Source organism: Perognathus longimembris, chromosome 5 (assembly GCF_023159225.1).
Source record: "Perognathus longimembris pacificus isolate PPM17 chromosome 5, ASM2315922v1, whole genome shotgun sequence".
NCBI classification, from domain to species: Eukaryota; Metazoa; Chordata; class Mammalia; order Rodentia; family Heteromyidae; genus Perognathus; species Perognathus longimembris.
Genome location: NC_063165.1, coordinates 47,450,169 through 47,470,026, shown reverse-complemented (window position 1 = coordinate 47,470,026; position 19,858 = coordinate 47,450,169). Strand labels below are relative to the sequence as shown.

The 19,858-nt window shown below is 39.7% G+C and overlaps 1 protein-coding gene across 1 annotated transcript in view; it reads left to right on the top strand.

The window, feature by feature from the left end:
• Golgb1 (golgin B1) overlaps window positions 1-19,379 on the top strand; it is a 53,770-nt gene extending 34,391 nt beyond the window's left edge. The window contains exons 14-22 of the mRNA XM_048346742.1: window positions 2,202-4,119; window positions 6,586-6,764; window positions 8,995-9,157; window positions 9,339-9,476; window positions 12,984-13,127; window positions 14,878-14,975; window positions 15,467-15,601; window positions 17,668-17,770; window positions 18,037-19,379. Coding sequence (XP_048202699.1) covers window positions 2,202-4,119; window positions 6,586-6,764; window positions 8,995-9,157; window positions 9,339-9,476; window positions 12,984-13,127; window positions 14,878-14,975; window positions 15,467-15,601; window positions 17,668-17,770; window positions 18,037-18,171 — 3,013 coding nt within the window. The 3' untranslated portion in view covers window positions 18,172-19,379. The remainder of the gene's footprint in view (window positions 1-2,201; window positions 4,120-6,585; window positions 6,765-8,994; window positions 9,158-9,338; window positions 9,477-12,983; window positions 13,128-14,877; window positions 14,976-15,466; window positions 15,602-17,667; window positions 17,771-18,036) is intronic.
• Window positions 19,380-19,858: the final 479 nt, after the last annotated feature.

Below are 19,858 nucleotides of genomic sequence, written 5' to 3'. Positions count from 1 at the left end.
TTCTGAGGCCTTTGTTTTTTCAAATAACTTCCTACTTATACTAAATATTAAATATTCAGATATCTTTCCATTATTATTCACTTGAGAGATATCTTAGTTTTTCCTTTCTTTTCTTTCCCTTTCTGAATTTCTTAACTATCAGATTACCCTTGTTTGGATTCCTACCACAGTTTATTCCCAAAGTATTGTTTTCATTTCCTGAATGATCTTGTCTTTTCTCTGCTTCATGGTTTATATCAATTCATACTGCATATTCCTGTTATAATTACTTTCCTCAGATTCTAAATTTATAATACCATTTTTAAGCTCAGAATCTAGCAGATGGGACAGGTATGGTGGTTCATCCCTGTAATCCCACACATGGGAGGCTGTGGATGATTGTGAGTTCAAGATCATTCTGGGATTCAGATAGAGTCTAAGGCCAACCTGGACTTCATAGCAACATTCTGCACTTTTCCCTTGCACTTTTTTGGGGGCATGGAGGGTTTGAACTCAGACCTCATACTTGCTCCATTTGCTTATTCTCTACCACTTGAGCTATGCCTCAAACCCTGCTGCTTTTTTGTTTTCTGATAATTTTGAAGACTGAGTCTCATGGACTTTTCTGCCTAGGCTGATTTCAAACTGTGATCCTCCAGAGCCTCTTGAGTAGCTAGGATTACAGGCATGAGCCACCAGCACCCAGCTTACTTTTTTACTTCTGATAGGATCCTTTTGTTCCCACACTGACTCTCAAGTCAGATATTAGCTTGTCTGAAGCAAGTAGCAAAAAGTAGGGACAGAACAATGTTACTTTCCACAGTCCAAACCATCTCCCTAAAAGAAGCAACATATTTTGGAACATACATTCAGTATGGAATGGGAGGTGTGGTTCAGTTGGTAGAATGCTAGCCAGTGAGTGAAAGTGTCAAGTACTGAGTTTGAGTTGCGGACTTGGAACAAAAGAAAAAAAGAAGAAAAAGTACATTCAGTAGTTAAGTGTATAGGTAAAGAGGATTAATTTATCTTAACTTAAAAGTTTAACACCTTCAGACTGGAGAATATGGACATGGGGGTTAGGTCCTTAGTTTTTGTTTGTGCTAAAATATCATAGAACAACTGAGGGGATATGTCAGATATCTCCCCCTTTTTTTTTTAAGTGTGGCCATTTTGTTGAGGTAAGAGTAGTAGTGGATGACTTATCCAAACTAATGGATCTCTTTTTTAAATGGAGAATTTATTCAGGTAACATAGCTGCAGATTTGACTGGGTCATCTTGACCCTGGTAGCATTGAACTGCAACTCAACACTGTTCTCAGCAGCAGATTAGGTTTTATTTTTTAAAAATTCAGTTTCAGAAGATAGTCTAATCATAGCATATTTTGTAGAAAACATTTAGAAATGATTTCCCACTGGTGGATATTTTAAATACAGTAATTATATGACTTTCTTTTCCCACAAAAAGTCTTCACCTGTGTGTATGTATATGTGTGTTTTATTATTTAGGCTATATAATTTGAGCAGCCTTGAGAATGAAAGCAAAACAAGAAAAATCAACAGTCATCTTTTGCTTTTAAGACTTTGTTGTGGTCAGTTTAAATCACAACTAAAATCGTAGGTTTGATACAACTTTGATTCATTTGGTAGACAAATGTATAGATATAGAGAACCAATGTCTCTTCGTTGAAGAGTTTAGCACCTTTGTAGTACACAATATGGACATGAGCTATCTTAGAAGTGCTGGTACATGGCTGTCTGATCATATCTTTGAGGGCATAACAAACAGGAAGAGGCCAGCTACTAGATATAAAATAAAGGCCCTGAGAGATGTAAGAAGTTTATGGAGCTAGCTATACTTAGAACAAACTGGAGATTCATTTTTATAAACCCTTTAGAATATTTTGGAAATGAAAAGGGTGACATTGATCAAAATGCATTGTACTCATAAACACATGTTTACTTGAAACCCCTCTGAACTACTTGTAGATAATTTTTTAAATCTCTTAAAATGATTTATGATAGGTATTAATCTGAATTCACTTAATTTTCTATGATTCATTTGGCATATATGTTAGTAAAACCTCAAAAAAGATATAATACTTTATGAATATTAATTTGTACATCTGAAGCACATGTTATAGTTTGTGTTCCTTCGGCATAATGTAGTTTTTCTTTGAACTCTATAGCTAATGACTTTTTCTTCTTTTTTTTTTTGTTTTCAGGCTAGAACATGACAAGCAGAGTTGGGAGGCAAAGGCCCAGACAGACATCCAGCATCACCAGAAGGTTTGTGATACTTTACAGGGGGAAAACAAAGAACTTCTCTACCAGCTAGAAGAGACTCGACACCTGTACCATAATTCTCAGAATGAATTAGCTAAATTGGAATCAGAACTTAAGATTCTCAGGGACCAGGCAACTGATTTAAATGAGTCTTTAGAAAAATGTAAGGATCATAAAGAAAATCTGGAAGGCATCATAAAGCAGCAAGAAGCTGATATCCAGAATTGTAAATTCAATTGTGAACAACTAGAGACTGATCTCCAGGCCTCCAGAGAGCTGACTGGGAAGCTGCATGAAGAAATAAATACGAAAGAACAGAAGATTATAAGTCTGCTTTCTGACAAGGAAGAAGCAATCCAAATAGCTGTTGCCGAACTGCATCAGCAGCATGATAGAGAAATTAAAGAACTAGAAAACCTGCTGTCCCAAGAGGAAGAAGAGAATATTGTTTTAGAAGAGGAAAACAAAAAAGCCTTTGACAAAACCAATGAGCTTATAGATACGCTTGAAATTATCAACAAAGAAAACATTCAACTTAAGATTCAGTTGGATTCTTTTGTTAAGTCCATGGCCTCTCTCCAGGATGACCGAGATCGAATATTAAGTGACTATCAGCAGCTGGAAGAGCGACATCTCTCTATAATCCTGGAAAAAGACCAACTCATCCAAGATGCTGCTGCTGAAAATAATAAGCTTAAGGAAGAAATTCGAGGGTTGAGAGGTCATATGGACGATCTCAATTCTGAAAATGCCAAGCTAGATGCAGAACTGATCCAGTATAGGGAAGACCTGAACCAAGTGATTACAATAAAGGACTGTCAGCAAAAGCAACTTCTTGATGCTCAACTGCAGCAAAATAAGGAGCTGAAAAATGAATGCGTAAGGTTAGAAGAAAAGCTGAAGGAGTCTGAGGAAGCAAAGAAAAATCTGCAGAGATCTTCAGACGTCCTCCAAGAGGAGAAATTTGGTTTATCTAAAGAAGTGGAGAGCTTGAAATCATCTGTATCCCAAATGAAGAAACAGGTAACAGCCTTGCAAGAAGAAGGTACTTTAGGTGTATATCATGCCCAGTTAAATGCGAAAGAGGAAGAGGTTGAAAGGTTAAATACAGTACTTTCCTCCTCTCAGAAGAGAATTACAGAACTGGAAGAGGAATTAGTTTCTGTTCAAAAGGAAGCTAGCAGGAGGGTAGAAGAAATGGAGGATAAACTGAAGAAGGAATTAAAGCATCTCCATCATGATGCAGGGATAATGAGAAATGAAACTGAAACAGCAGAAGAGAGGGTGGCAGAACTAGCAAGAGATCTGGTGGCAGTGGAACAGAAGTTATTCATGGTCACCAACGAAAATAAGGATCTCATGGCACAAGTTCAGTCTTTTGGCAGGTCTATGGATTCTTTGCAAAATAGTAGAGATCATGCCAATGAAGAACTTGATGAGCTCAAGAGGAAGTATGACACCAGTCTGAAGGAGTTGGCCCAGCTGAGAGAACAAAAGGGCCTCCTAAATGCAGAGAGCGATACTTTGCTTTCTCAAGCTGCCTTTCCCCTGAGCACCACTGAGGACAGTTTTTCTCGCCTTGAGAAACTTAACCAGCAGCTCATATCCAAAGATGAGCAACTGCTTCACTTGTCCTCACAACTAGAGGATACCCACAACCAAGTGCAGTCCTTTTCCCAGGCCATGGCCAGTCTTCAGAAAGAAAGAGACCATCTATGGAGTGAGCTGGAGAAATTGCGGAAGTCCGAAGATGGGAAGCAGAGATCTGCAGCTGCAGCCCAGCCCACCCTGAGCCCAGCAGAAGTACAGAGTTTGAAAAGAGCCATGTCTTCTCTCCAGAATGACAGAGACCGACTAGTGAGTATCTGCTTCTTTCAGATCTTTGTTTAAGAGTTTTGAATTCTTCTTTAAATTAGTTTATATTTCTACATAAAAGGGATAAACATTTTTATACATACTTTCTATAAAAGCCTGGAATAGTGTTATATAATAATCCCACAGGTTTTATTTGGTCTTTAAAGAAACATAAACATTGGCATTACCATTCATATAATTTAAAAAAATTTATTTGCACAAAACTTGCCCTTGCTTAAAAAAGGACTAAGCGGTAGCTTGTTTTGTGTATTTTGTACACACATGCAGAAAGTAAAAGTGTGTAAATGGTTCTAGAATCTTATTGAAGAAATGTTTGTGCCTTTTTACACTGATAGCGCTGCAGCTTATCATCTGATAGAGTTTTGTATACAGTAAAGGAATCAGTACCTCTTAAAAACATTACTCAATCCTAATCTGTCAGGAGGTTAGTTAAAATGGCATGGTGGTACATACGTGTAATCCCAGCGCTTGGGAGGCTTATGTAAATTCAAGACCATCCCAGGCTATATAGGCAATTCTAGGCTTGCCAGGGTTACCAAAAAAAAGCAATAAATAAATAAATAAATAAATAAATAAATAAATAAATGACTTTTTAGTAAGGGATTATTTGCAAGCTGCACCATTTTCCAGCTTTCTTTTAATATGCAGCTAAGAATCTCTGCCTCAGAATTTTGCTGCTTTTTATAAGATCCAGGCGTTAAATCTGGGGATTTGAAATTTTCTTGACAATTTCTAGGTCATTAAGATTCAGACACAATAAGCCAGGCATTACTAGCTCACACTTATAATCCTAGCTACTGTGGAGGCTGAGATCTTAGAATGCAGTTTGAAGGCAACCCAGGCACAAAAACTCATCTTCAGTTAACTGCAAACATGCTAGAGGTATGGTTCAAATGGTAGAGCACTAGTGGTGAGAAAACTTAAGCAGAATAAGACAATTGAAGCCATGAGTTCAAGTCCCAGTACCAACACACACACACACACACACACACGATTCAGAGGCAAAAGCTGTAAATGTATGAGGAAACTAAATTGTCAGGGAATTCTACTTTATAATGTTACTGTCTTCACTTTACTGATAGTCTCTTCAACTCTGTTAAGGCTATATACTTGTAGGAAAACAAGCCAAATGGGAAGTAAGAGCCTGCCTCAAAAGACTACATTTTCTATCTTAAAATGTCCAGAATCTGAAAAGTCTACTTTATAGATTAGCCCTAATGAAAAGATTATTTCTCTTAACTCTGCAAATTTTTCATGTACTTTGTAGGTAATATATTAATTCCTGTTTCACTAGTATCCATTATGGATAATCTTTTTCCTCTTGTGATCTTAATAAAGACCTCCTTGCAAGTATGTCTTTATCAACAAACACAGTTTTTTTTTTGTTGTTGTTCCTATTTTGAAAATTCTTTGAGTGGTTGAAAGAGGTTCAAGGATCCGAGTTGTCCAAATGAACTGACATCATTTATTTACTGCCAAGCTTTTAACGAATATTGAGGATATAGAGTTTGAAAATATAGCAAGGCCAAGCCAATCACTGTTGTCACCTTTATTATCATCATCATTTTATGTGTGAAGTGCATTAATTTTCTCATTTGATTCTTATGAAAAAGATCTATATTTATCCTCATTTAATAGGTGAGTTAAATTAAGACTTAATGGGTATGAAGACTACATATATAGACACACATCCAAAAAACAGAGTAACTCCAAAGCCCAAGAATTTTTTTTTTTTTTTGGCCAGTCCTGGGCCTTGGACTCAGGGCCTGAGCACTGTCCCTGGCTTCTTCCCGCTCAAGGCTAGCACTCTGCCACTTGAGCCACAGTGCCGCTTCTGGCCGTTTTCTGTATATGTGGTGCTGGGGAATCGAACCTAGGGCCTCGTGTATCCGAGGCAGGCACTCTTGCCACTAGGCTATATCCCCAGCCCCCAAGCCCAAGAATTTTTAACCACTGGTATGCACTGCCTTTTAATCAGCATCACCTAACCTTGAGTGAAGATTAATATCCTTCTGGGATATAGTTCAGTGATAAAGTACTAACATGCACGAGATTCTGGATTCAATCTCCAAAACTGGAAGGGAAAGACTAAAATCAAGAAAATATTGCTGGTGTCTATGTAAGAAAGTCTAACCAGAGTGCAAAACTCTGTCTGCAAAAGTCACTCTGTCTTTTACCAATCGTAATGAAACTGTGGGCTGTTAAGTCTATTCCAGGTAAGATTTGGAGCTCCAGAGTAACTTGCAGCTTTGGGGTAGGGTACACAGTGGAAAGTGCATGAATGATAACTCCCTGCCGCTTTGATGGCCGTTCTGTGGGTGTCAGTGGACTGTTAGCTGCTAATAGTCTATTGTGGTATCTGACTCAACCAGCAGAGGAGCTGCTAATGAATCTAGCCTGGTGAAAGAGTTGTGATGAATTACTCTTTTACACTGTCTTTGGTTAAAGCTGAAGGAATTGAAGAATCTGCAGCAGCAGTACTTACAGATTAATGAAGAGATCACTGAGTTACGACCATTAAAGGCTCAGCTCCAAGAGTATCAAGATAAGACAAAAACGTTTCAGATGATGCAAGAAGAGCTCAGGCAGGAAAACCTCTCCTGGCAGCATGAGCTCCATCAGCTGAGGTAGGATTATCTCTGCACTTTGACCCTTTTTATTTTCTTTTCACTTTTTAAGTAGATAGTTGCAAAAAACAGTATGATCAGTTTCTAAGTACACTTCATCTAGTTTCTTTTATCAGTAACATCCTACATTACTGTAGTACAGTATCAAAACTAGGAAATTGGTTGGGTGTGGGTGGTTTAGGTCTATAATTCACACTACTAATAATCCAAAGGATTGTGGTTGAATTGTAGCCTAGGCAAAAAAATGAGAGCCCCCATCTCAACAAAAACAAGCTGAGTGTGGTGGTGGGCATCTGTGATCCTAAACATAGGCTGGAAGATAATGATCTGAGGCCAGCCTGGGTACAGCAAGACCTTATCTGAACAATAGCCTAAAAGCACCAAGGGCTGAGGGAATGGCTCAAGTTTTAGAGCACTTGCCTAGCAAGTGGGGGGCTGAGTTCAAACTCCAGTACTGCCAAAATACAAACCAAAACAAGAAATTTACAGAATTCCTGTGAAATTCAGATTTCACAAATTATACATGCATTTATTTTGTTTGATGTGTGTGCATTCATATGTGAAGGACTATGCAGTTTTTCACATATACGTATTCTTGTCACCACTACCATAACCAAGATACATACCTGTTTCATCTTGACGAATATGTCCCTGGTGCTACATTCTACCTACTATCCAAATTACTAGCCCAAATTCTGGCAATTATGAATTTGTTCTCCACCCCTTATAGTTTTGTCATTTTGAGAGTGTTTAATATTTGAAATTTTGAAGTATATTTTGAAATTGACTTTTCCCCCCACATATATGGTAATGGTACCCTTGAGATTTGTAATGTATATCAATAATTCATAATGAATACTGCTCCATAGCATGAATGTGCCACTTTACCCATTCACTCATTGTAGGACGTGCATGCCATGGACACTTATAGGTGTTGATATGAACGTAACTTTTCACTTATCTGGAACAGTTGCCCAATAATAATGCCCAGTACTGGAATGTAAGTGCTAGACTGAGTGGTAAATGTATCTTCTTTTTTTTGCAAAACTGCAAAATTACTTTTCAGAATGACTATACCATTTAATAGTCTCATCAACAGTATGTAATCAACCTATTTCTATACATCCTCACCAGTGTTTGGTATTATAATTTATTTTAGTTGCTTTTAATTGGTATGTGATAATATTGTGTTGTGGTTTTAATTCACATAGTAACTAATGATGTTGAACATATCTATTTGACATTCTTCTATCCTCTTTAATGAAATCTTTGTTCATACGTTTTGTCCATTTCTTTAGTTGGCTTGTTAAGCTTTACTCTGGAATTTTGAGAGTTATTTTTGTTTCCTGTCACCTCAGTCTCTGTGGTTTTGAGGCAGGGGTTTCACTGTGCTGCCCAGGCTGGCCTCAAATTCAAGATCCTTCTTGCCTCTGCTTCCTAAGTGCTAAGATTACAGACTTTAAAGAAAACTTATGAATAGACATACACAGGCTTAATGTCACATGCCAGTAATTTCAGTACTCAAGAAGTTGATTGAGGCAAGGGAATTGAATTTGAGGGCAGCCTAGATTACATAGGGAGATGCTGTCTCACAACAGAATGTGAGGTGGGTACAGGTGGGTCTCAACTCATGTACAGTGTACGAAGGATCACCAGCATGGTTGCTGTCAATTCAGTATGATCATTGCTGTCATGTCTATACAGAGCTCTTAAGGTGCAAGTAACAGTCATGCACCTTACCAACAGGATATTTCAAAAAGGTTGCAAAAGTTATAGAGCAAGAAGCTTTTTAGGATTCAGAGATTTAAGTTTTAGAGAGTAAAATCATATTTAAAATGGTCTAAAGCTCATTTTTCTCCATAATATCTTCCATATCTCTCATATCTCCTCTAAACACTGTTTCCTATAACAGTTCCAAAATTCACTCTGTGCACTCATAGGTCTGCCTTTGGCTTAGTTTTCCCTGACCCTGAATATTTTTCCCTTAATAGAAAACCAACTAATTGTTCAATACCAGCTTTGTTGAAGGTACTGAATGCCAGGCGGCATTTCTCTTTCTAGGCCTGCTTCATCTTCTTGCTTTATGGTTCTGTTTGAATTATGAATGTTACTCTGATTATGTATTTACTTTATTTCTAAGAACTCATAATAACATTTCAACTTTCAGACTGTTTACCTTTGTCTCATAGTATATTTTGATCTATGCTTATGTCATCTTTTTCTCTTTCAGGATGGAGAAGAGTTCGTGGGAAATGCATGAAAGGCGAATGAAGGAGCAATACCTTATGGCTATCTCAGATAAAGATCAACAGCTTGCTCATTTGCAGAATCTTCTAAGGGAATCGAGGTCTTCTTCTCAGCCTCAGACTCTCAAAACACAATACCAAAGACAGGTGAGCAAGTTCTACCTACAAATAACCACTCAGAAAGCATCAGCTTCTTAGAAGTTAAGTGCCGATCTGCAAATATTAGGCAGGCCATCTTATGACTTCCTGCATGGACAGTTTCTATTAGGAAGGAATTAAGTACGAGCAGTGTTAGGAGGCAATTTTATCATTGTTTGTATCCTGGCAGGCATCTCCAGACACTTCAGCTTCCTTACCTGGCTCACAGAACCTAGTTTATGAGATAGAACTTCTAAAGACCCAGCTCAATGACAGCTTAAAGGAAATTCACCAAAAAGAATTAAGGATTCAACAATTAAACAGTAAGGTAAGTGCTTCATGCTAGATTGGAATTCAGTTTCTTTCTTCCATGGTTAGAAACAAAGTAAGTAACTAATTCTGCAGTTTCCCACCTACGCCATAACTTAGGGTCCAGAGGTTTATCTTTCTCATAATGTGAGAGGCTTATTCCAGAGAAGATAAGCCATTTTCTTCTCCTCACCCTTGGAAAATCCTTAAGAATGATTTGGAGAAATCCATACAGTAAAAATAAAGACACTTTACCTTCAGAAACCTTCCTCCCCTGCATCAACTCCCTATCTATATCACGTGTTAGTAAAGTCGAGTCATCAGTTTATCCTTTTCTTTTTCTGTCTTGGGTCTTGCATTGGGGTTTGTACACTGTCCCTGAGCTTCTTTGTGCTTAAGGCTAGTTCATTACCACTTGAGCCACAGTACCTCTTTTGGCTTTTTCTGACTAGTTTATTGGAGATAAGAGTCTCATGGACTTTTCTGCCCAGCTTGGCTTTGAACCACGATGCTCAGATCTCAGCCTCCTGAGTAGTTAGGATTGTAGGTGTGAGCCACTGACACCCAGCTTACCCTACTTCTTATTAATCATTATCCTCCTGTTGCTCTTTGACTATTAAAAGTGTCCTCCTGTAATCTCTCTACCCTAGTCTCTGCCTGCTTCAAAGGAACCCAGTTAGGTACTACACTCTAGAACTAGAAGTGACTTAATAGGTCAGTCAGACGAGTCCAAAGATCAGCTTTGAGGAGAATGGTGAAAGCCTCACAATTTACACACAGTGATGTATGCATGTATGTATATGTTTCTCATCACAGAAACTCATCAGTTCAACAAGGAGCTGTGATCCAAAAATTGCAAAAGTTAGTAGGCTGTTTTAAGTATTAAGTAACTTGCCTAAGGTGTTAGGAGGAGGTCAGTCTGAAGTAAAGTGCTATTGGATTGCTATTAGATGTTAAATTCAACTAATTGACACTGGATATCAAAGACAAATATTATTCTCTTTGTTGGAGAATTTTGCATTTTTTTAAATTGGTAGATGTAAATTTGTGAAATTTCAGGCCTTTTACTAGGAAATTGGGAGTTTTCAAAGGGACTCAGCAACTCTTTTCTAGTTCCCCTTTTAGTTAGTTAGCTGTTTTCAGAAGTTTCACTCTTTATAGCTCAGTAGCCCACCTCTTCTTCTTGTGAGTGAGATTCCATGTTAGCCCCTATATTTGTTCTCTGAACATTAGCCTCTGACACCCTCCGGGTACTTGTCTTCCTAAAACAATGTTTTAAACTGAAATACACAATTATTTGTAAATGATGAAATCATTTTGGTAGATAGCAATGAAAAATATTTCATGTTTTATTTCAATGAAACATACAGAAAAATACAAAGAGCTCCAGTGTAGCATGATACATTTTTCACAAAGTGAAAACACTTGTGTAGCCAATGCCTGGTCAAGCATTAGAATGTACCAAGTATCCCAGAATGCTCTCTTTCTTCCTTCTATTCATCTCTCATCTTCTTATTACCTATGAACAAAGTCATATCTTTCCTTTACTGTGGCTTCACTTTTTTGGTGAAATTCATCTGTTATTGTGTACTGTGTGGTTTTTTCTACCAGTCTGCTGTATAGCATTGCATTCCAGGCATCGACTAATTTCTCTAGTCTATTGTTGAAGAACACTTGGGTTTTTAGTTTGGAGTTATTAAAAATCATACCAACAATGCCTTTTATAAGACAAGGAGATGTTTTTAATGTATATATTACATAGTATAATATAGGTCGTATTTTGCAAATTAGTTTATGCACTAGGCTCTGGGTCATAATCATAGCTGTAATTTTTTAACAGATTTATTGAGATAATTCCACTTACAAGTGTGGAAAACACTGCTTAGATCTGTCAAGTAAGTCACACTAAATAAGATAGAGGGTTTTTTTTGTTTTTTTTTTTTACTATTAACATTTAGAAAGAATTTTTTTTTCAAATTTTTATTATCAAACTGATGTACAGAGAGGTTACAGTTTCATACGTTAGGCAATGGATACATTACTTGTACTGTTTGTTACCTTGTCCCTCATACCCCCCCTAAGATAGAGTTTTTCCTTTAGAATTCAACTATAAATAATTTTTTTAAAAACAGACCTCCTTCCTAGCCGATTCATTCATTAAACAAGTGACTATTACTTCTGTGAGCCTGGCTACATGTGTGCTGAGGCTGCACTGATTCCTTTGTTCTAGCTTTCTGTGTGCACCAAATGCTCCTCTGAAATGGCTCTAAAAGGCTATCTTCTTTAAAGTGTATTTGATTTAACTTCTTTCACTTTTACACAATTATGAAAAAGAATCCCCAGGGAAGACTGAGCAAACAATCAGATCTCTCCATTTCCTCACACACCTCACCTTGTATGGTCTCCAGTGGGGACTCTGGAAAGTCAGCTCTGTGGATATTAACATATCTGGGGGTCATTCATCACTAAAGCTTAGAACTTGACAGCCTGCAAGGAAGAAATTAAAAGTCTAGTTCCAAGGGTGGGTAGAAGCTATCATAGGTAAATTTGTCATGCAGTATGAAATATTACTGGTCTACTTTTTACATGATGACAGTGGCATGGGTGGGGCTGGGAATGTGGCTTAGTGGTAAAGTACTTGCCTTGCATGCATGAAACCCTTGGTTTGATTCCCCAGCACCACATAAACAGAAAAGGCCAGAAGTGGCACTGTAGCTCAAGTGGCAGAGTGCTAGCCTTGAGCAAAAAGAAGTCAGGGACAGTGCTCAGGCCCTGAGTCCAAGCCCCAGGACTGGCAAGCAATAAATAAATAAATTAAATTAATAAATTAAATAAATAAATAAAATAAAATGGCATGGGTTGCTTTGGCAAATAGCATGTTGACAGCAATCATGCTCAGGACACACTGAATGACGCCTGCCTGTGCAGCAGAGGAGAGTCCTGCTTTGGGAATGAAATGTGTCTGCCTATGACAATCTTTGCGCCCAGTGCAGTTTCTTACATACATAGAAGTAGTCAGATTTAATTTTTTTCCTCCTAACATGTATTATAATTTCTCATCCTGCTCTCTTGCTAATTATAACTGTCTATGGATTCCACACAGATATACTATTACATAGATTTTTTTTTCAGGTGACAACTGTTTTTCTCTCCAGTTGCATGGAACTCTAGGGATTATATTTATGTTAATAACTTAAGTTGGGACCAAGCTACTGCCCTTCTCTACTCCCATTCCTGAGATAACCCATCCTATTAGATTAGCTTGTACGTTTCTACTTTGCAGATTTTCAGTTAATTCACTAGATACCATTTTTTAAGTAAAGCAATATTCCCTACTATTCCTCTAGAATTATTTTCCTTTCTTATTTAAAAAAAAAATAGATATTTTCTCCCTTTTGAGGGTGCACTTGGTGGTGCTTGTTCTCAGAACTTGCATTAAAAATTAGGTCCTAAATCCCAGAACAATCAGCTGAGCGCTGCTCATAGTGAAGTGGCGCGTGGCAGTTAACTTTCCTGTCCACTTCAGTTCTCTCAGCTACTCGAAGAGAAAAACACCCTGTCCATCCAGCTGTGCAATACCAGCCAGAGTCTCCGGGAGAACCAGCAGCACTGCAGTAACCTCTTTAACCACTGTACAGCCTTGGAGAAACAGGTGCAGGAGCTGCAGGCGGTGAGTCAGGAGCTGGTAAGAAGACGGGGAAAAGGGTTAGGAGGCATAGAGCAGCAAGGAGAGGCCTTCTGTGAGAAGGTATGATGGAAGTGGGAGAGAGAAGAGACTGCTAATGGAATGAGAAGAATGCCCAAGAACACTCACAGAGTGAGAGATTAGGAGAAAAAAGATCACAGGAAAAGAGATAAAAATGGCAAAGAAACATATGAGGAAATGTTTAACATCCCTGGCAGTAAAGGAAATGCAAATAAAAACAACCCTGAGATACCACCTCACTCCAGTTAGAGTGGCCTATACTCTGAACTCAGGCAACAACAAATGCTGGAGGGGATGCAGGGAAAGAGGAACCCTTCTCCATTGTTGGTGGGAGTGCAAATTAGTACAACCACTTTGGAGAACAGTATGGAGGTTCCTCAAAAAGCTCAACATAGACCTACCGTATGACCCAGCCGTACCACTCCTAGGCATGTATCCTGAACAACAGGTCTCAGGATATCAAAAAGGCATCTGTACGTCCATATTTATCGCTGCACAATTCACAATAGCCAAAATATGGAAACAACCCAGATGCCATCCTCTACAGATGAATGGATCCAAAAAATGTGGTACCTATACACAATGGAATACTACATAGCAATTAGAAATGATAAAATATTGGTATTTGCAGGGAAATGGTCAGAACTTGAACAAATAATGTTGAGCGAGACAAGCCTAGAACACAGAAAACAAAGGGGCATGATCTCCTTGATATATGACTGTTAAGGTGGGGTGGGGGGCAGTAGAGACCAGGTCTGCGAAACAAAAAAACTTCTTGTCAAATGGCATTTCCCACAGGTTTGGGTCAGTGACCTTACGTTATGTATCTAAAACCAAACAACTACTAAACATAAAAAGGTCTAAAATAGACCTCTCAGTGGATCACAGTAACTCAAAAGCTATGTATGTATGATCATATAAGACAAGGATAACCAAACTCTATTGTTGACATTATATTTAAAGTTCTATGTGAATTTCCTTTCGCATATGCCACGTGGCTACTGTATTGTTTTTGGTACACGGTATTGTATATATGCCTACCTGATCTAGCAAAGGGAAAGAAAAATGAGGGTGTAAGATATCACAAGAAATGTACTCACTGTCCTATTATGGAACTGTACCCCTTTTGCACAACACTTTGTCAACAAAATTTAATTAATAAATTTTAAAAAATAAGGAAAAAAAAGATCAGTGCAAATGATGGAAGATAAAACCATGTGGGAGACAGTGATGACAGGCCTTTGGAACTCAGAAATGAAGAACATATGGAGTTTGCTTTATGAAATAAGAAGATTGTAGGAGGATTTGAACCTGAGACAAAATAGGGAGTGTTGTTTTGTGTTTACCTGTTAGGATGTGGTATGAGAATTGGTGGTAGTGTCACCAACGAGGAAAAGGGTGGCTTAGAAGGGGTTTGCAAGCAAGGGAAAGATAAAAATCATTCCTTGGAATACTTTGCTCCATGAGAGGAAGGCTTTGAATTTTTAAAAAGAAAAATTCAAGAGTGAGAATTGAGAGAAAAGCTAATTAAGTCACCTTTTGTGTAGGTGACTATTCCACAAGAGTAGAGGATACTTGCTTCTAATCTAGGCTGAAGTCTTAGTGGAAATACTCTTCTCCAAGATTTCTCGCTTTCTCTGATGCTGAACAGGTTTATATTTTGTCCAACTACAGTATCAGAAGAGCTATATTATTAAGCTGCTGCTTCTTCTAGGTGCCACCCAATGCGGATGTTGCTCCAGGAGCTCCCCAGGAAAAGAATGGAGTTTATAGAAAGAGTGAACCTGAGGAAGTGAAGGAGCTACAGCAAAGGTAGGAAAACACGACTCCTCCCCAGCATACACCACAGGTTCAGAAGGTGGGTCTCCATGGAGCAGGAATATGCCACGAGGATTTAATGACTTATTATCTTACTGGCCTCTCAAAAGTGAGGGAAGGAAAAAAATAACAGGAATAATAAGCAACAAATGTGTGTGTGTGAACCATGTGTAAAGCAAAAGCATCAGCACTGGTTGAGAAGAATGGCTTAGGTGGTAGAGTACCTGCCTACCAAGTGCAAGAGCCTGGATTCAACTTTGATACCACTAATAATAAACTTGTTAGTACTAACACACACACACACACACACACACATACCTCACTAATGAGGTATTTAAATGAAACATACAGCTATGCTTTTAAGAAAATATTTTGTTTTCAGGGAAGCAACTCTAAGCTTTCCTGCTTTATAACTTTAGGAAGCCTGGTATTGGTAACTATGTTCTTCATCTAGTGATGCTGTTTGTTTTCCTCTTATCCTGAAGCTTTTCTGAAGCCCCACAGCAACTGTGCAATACTAAACAAGAAATGAATGAATTAAGGAAACTACTGGAAGAAGAACGAGACCAAAGAGTGGCTGCGGAGAATGCCCTCTCTGTGGCAGAGGAGCAGATCAGGCGGTAAGGCAGAGGGAGGCAACCTCTTCACTTCTGAATCCACTTCACTCCCTCATTTCTAATGGAGCTTGTGTAAAGATCTGTGGCCAGGCCTAGAGTGAATTAGGATCCCCATGAGATTGGAGGCTGCAATGAGTTCAGAGTCATTGTGGTCATCCCCCAAACACAGTGCTTTTGGAGACTAGGAGGTCCATCTTTTCAAAAGCAGTCGTTCTTAGAGATAATAATAACAGTGTCGTTAGTCTGGCCTGAACCAACTGGAAACTGTGCAGGGTGACTTAGAGCCTGTGGCTGAGCTACATTAAGCCAACCCGAGCCCCTCCATAATTCTCTTTCTGGCTGCACAATGGAAGTTCGAATAGCTACTTAAGTGCTGTGTACCTTGGCCAGGTACTGTGATTTCAGTGTTAGAACTACCTCTGCTTTGTTGCATGTGGAACTCAGTGGTCTTGTTTAAAAGCGCCTAGTACTGTTTGCCTTAGCAGTGCCTTTGGACATCCCATCTTCCTCAGCCTAACCTATAGAAGTAGACAAACCCTGCTATTTCAGATGTACATGAAGGAACAGACATAGCAGCTGTATTACACAAGCAGCATAGTACTTGAGGTGAAAGCTAGACTGTGCATGTTCAAGTTCTCTTTCTAGTCTCACAGGTCAGATTAAGGGATTCTTTTTCTCTTGGAGAAAAGAGATCCAATCAGGAAGAGTAAACATGAAGAGGAGAGATCTCGAAGAGTCCATCCTCTCCACTTCAATTAAAAAATGCATCCCTAGGGCTGGGGATATAGCCTAGTGGCAAGAGTGCCTGCCTCATATACACGAGGCCCTAGGTTCGATTCCCCAGCACCACATATACAGAAAACGGCCAGAAGCGGCGCTGTGGCTCAAGTGGCAGAGTGCTAGCCTTGAGCGGGAAGAAGCCAGGGACAGTGCTCAGGCTCTGAGTCCAAGGCCCATGACTGGCCAAAAAAAAAAAAAAATGCATCCCTGTAGGCAAACACTTGATCACATATGCCATTGCCTTGGTTCTTATTTTTGTCAGAGTCTATTGAAGAAACATGAGAAATAACTGCTTCATTAAACGGAAAGTTTCTAGTATGAAGTAAGTAAGGAAATCAGCAAAAAATGAAACATCAGTTCAGTTTTATTCTAAGAATCCTACAGAAAGGTTGGGAATGTGGCTTAGTGGTAGAGTGTTTGCCTAGCATATATGAAGCCTTGGGTTCAAATTCCTCAGTACCGTGTAAACAGAAAAAGCTAGAAGTAGCACTGTGGCACAAGTGGTAGCGTGCTAGCCTTGCGCAAAAGAAGCTCAGGGACAGTGCCCAGGCCCTGAGTTCATGCCCCAGGACTGGCCAAAAAAAAAAAAAAATCCCACATAAAATTTTCTTGTGTGTTTTTGCCTATTAGCCTCTAAGAAAATTAGTGCTCGATATGTATGGCAGCACTCAGGTGACTAAGGCAATAGGATCATGGGTTGGAGGCCAGCCTGGGCCTCAAAAAAATCCTCTCTCAAAAAGCCAAAATAACGGTGCTGGGAATATGGCCTAGTGGCAAGAGTGCTTGCCTCCTACACATGAAGCTCTCGGTTCGATTCCCCAGCACCACATATATGGAAAATGGCCAGAAGGGGCGGTGTGGCTCAGGTGGCAGAGTGCTAGCCTTGAGCGGGAAGAAGCCAGGGATGGTGCTCAGGCCCTGAGTCCAAGGCCCAGGACTGGCCAAAAAAAAACAAAACAAAAAAAACAAATTAACACTAACACTACTAATAATAATTAAAATAGTGAATTTTTGGAGTCAGATGTGGCATAGTAGAAAAAAAAAAAAGAACTTGAGATGTAAAGACAAGATACTACCTGTGTGTGAAACACCCAAGCCTATAGCTGACAAAGACTAAGCAGTTTCTGGTAGTTAATGTCACCTTTACTGTGTGGGACAGGGACTATAGGAGCAGCCTTGCCATAATTCCTCTGTATCACTTTTCTAAGGCAATGAGTAGGTGTTCCCTGGTCACCACCCCACCATGCTGGGAACCCATGCTTTGCCTCTTCTTTTCTTTGTCAACACAGGTTGGAGCACGATTGGGACTCTGTCCGCACTCCTATCATTGGCTCCTGTGGCACTCAGGAACAGGCCCTGTTAATAGATCTTACAAGCAGCAGCTGTCGAAGGGTAAGAGGGCAAAGACACAGGAGATTCTAGGCATAGAATTAGGCAAAGCATACAGAAGCCTAGCCATGAGCTGTGATGCATCTTATACGGGGAGGGTGTAGAAGAATGGAAGAACCTGTTTGAATTGCCAAGTTGACTCTAGAATCCCCATGATGCCTTTCTTCTACACTGGTGAAACAAGCTTTGCTTAAATGAAGGATTTTGGGGAAAGGGAAAGGGACATATCCCTAGAGGGTAAAATGCTGACATCCAGATTTTTCTTTCAGAGCCGGAGTGGCGCTGGATGGAAGCGAGTACTGCGTTCACTCTGCCATTCCCGGACCCGAGTGCCAATGCTGGTGGCCATCTACCTTATAATGGTTCATGTCCTACTCATTCTGTGTTTCACCGGTCATCTATAAACTTAGTTGTTACCATTTGGACCACCCCTCTTAGAACTTGGAATTCCCTCACATCTAATGTTGGAACTGTCAATTCCAGTGGAATAGTCTTCCCATGTACAGGTTATCTTCTCCAACTTTCCATGGGAAGTGCCTGCAAAAACAAGCTGCTGTGAGAACAGGTTCAAGCTGCGGGGCCCAGCAAGTCTGCTATCTGCTACTGACTGCCCAGGCCCTGAACACGTCTGCCGAATTTGAGAAGCCTCACAGTTGGTTTTGCTGAGCCTAGCATTTGTTCAGATTTTGCAGGTCCTCATCTTTTATGGTCCTGTAAAGTACTAAGACATGTTTCTGCCAAGCCAAGAGGATGGTTCCAATAAATCAACAATCTGAAGTTCAGTATCATTTTGATGAATAACTTTCTTTGCCTCACTGCCTCTGTTTTTCCTGCTCCAGGAGGAAGGTAAACAGTTGTGGGGAATGAACACATCACCTCAGAGGATATGTATCCCGGTTTCTTTCAGAGGATGGAAACTAGATCTCTTCGGGAGTTTAACTGTTGGGCCACAGGGAAGGGTAGAATCATCCTTTCTGTTCTGACTACCCCAGAGAGTTATTGGTCTTGGACTGTAAAGACAGGACCCCATTGGCATATGCCTTTGACCACAGGTAGGCTAAGTTATTAAGTAGTTGGTGCCTGTCCTGTCACTGAAAATCAGGAATAACCAGCTATGAACTACAGGGGTCAGATTCATGTCATTCCTGTTGGTATACCTCCATGTGTATTCTGAGTCAGTGCCAGAAGCCAGCAGGAGCCAGTCCAAGTTGGGGCATTGGCCCTCGGCTGGGGTCTGACTGATCTGATGGCCATACTGCAGCTCCTGGCTTCTGGAAGTACTGAGCTACTATGCTGTTGGCAATAGTTTATTCTTGCTTCTCACCCTGTAGTTAACCACCCTCTGTGGGAACGGGAGGCTGAGCAAATGGAAGAATATAGAGAAAACAAATCTAGACCTGAGAACAAGAGCCAGGAGTGAATTCCACTGTGCCTGTTTTTCATTCCCTCCCCTTGCCAGTTGGTTGTTTCTTCATTACACCACCTAAGGACAAGAGAAGACTGGTGGACTAACTAATCTGCTCTAAATCTTTGGTTTGTGGTGATTAATCTGGGTTATAGTAACATTCCTGAACTACTGTAAAATAATAAAAACTATTTTTAGAATGATAAAGTGGGTGTAAGAATGTGTATAGGTGTGTGATTTTTATGTGTGCACAGGTGCGTATGTACCTGTGTTTGCATAGTAAGGCATGGGAAGAGCTGGGGTGACTACAGGGGTAGATGTGAGTAGCCTAGCCTTAGCTGCTGGACCCCCTGCAGAGATTCCATCCTAAGTCCGAGTTGGTCTTGGGGTGCAAAATGAATGCAGGCTCATATGTAGTCCTGGGAGAACTTCAGAAAACATTAGACCACTAGAGATCCTTTCAGGTGGAAACAGGTTAAGGGAAGTTTAAAAGCACACAGCAGATTGGTTAAGTGTATTTTTATGTTAAAATGCTGCTTGGGAAAAGAGCCCACATTCTGTAGGCTTGTGAAGTGAATCTACTGAATCTAAGCGATCTGGTTTCGAGCCTGCTCTTCACACTCCACCTTACTATCTCAAGTAAATTAACTTGGGACACTTGCAAAGGAGAGTGGTTTTCTTGGTGT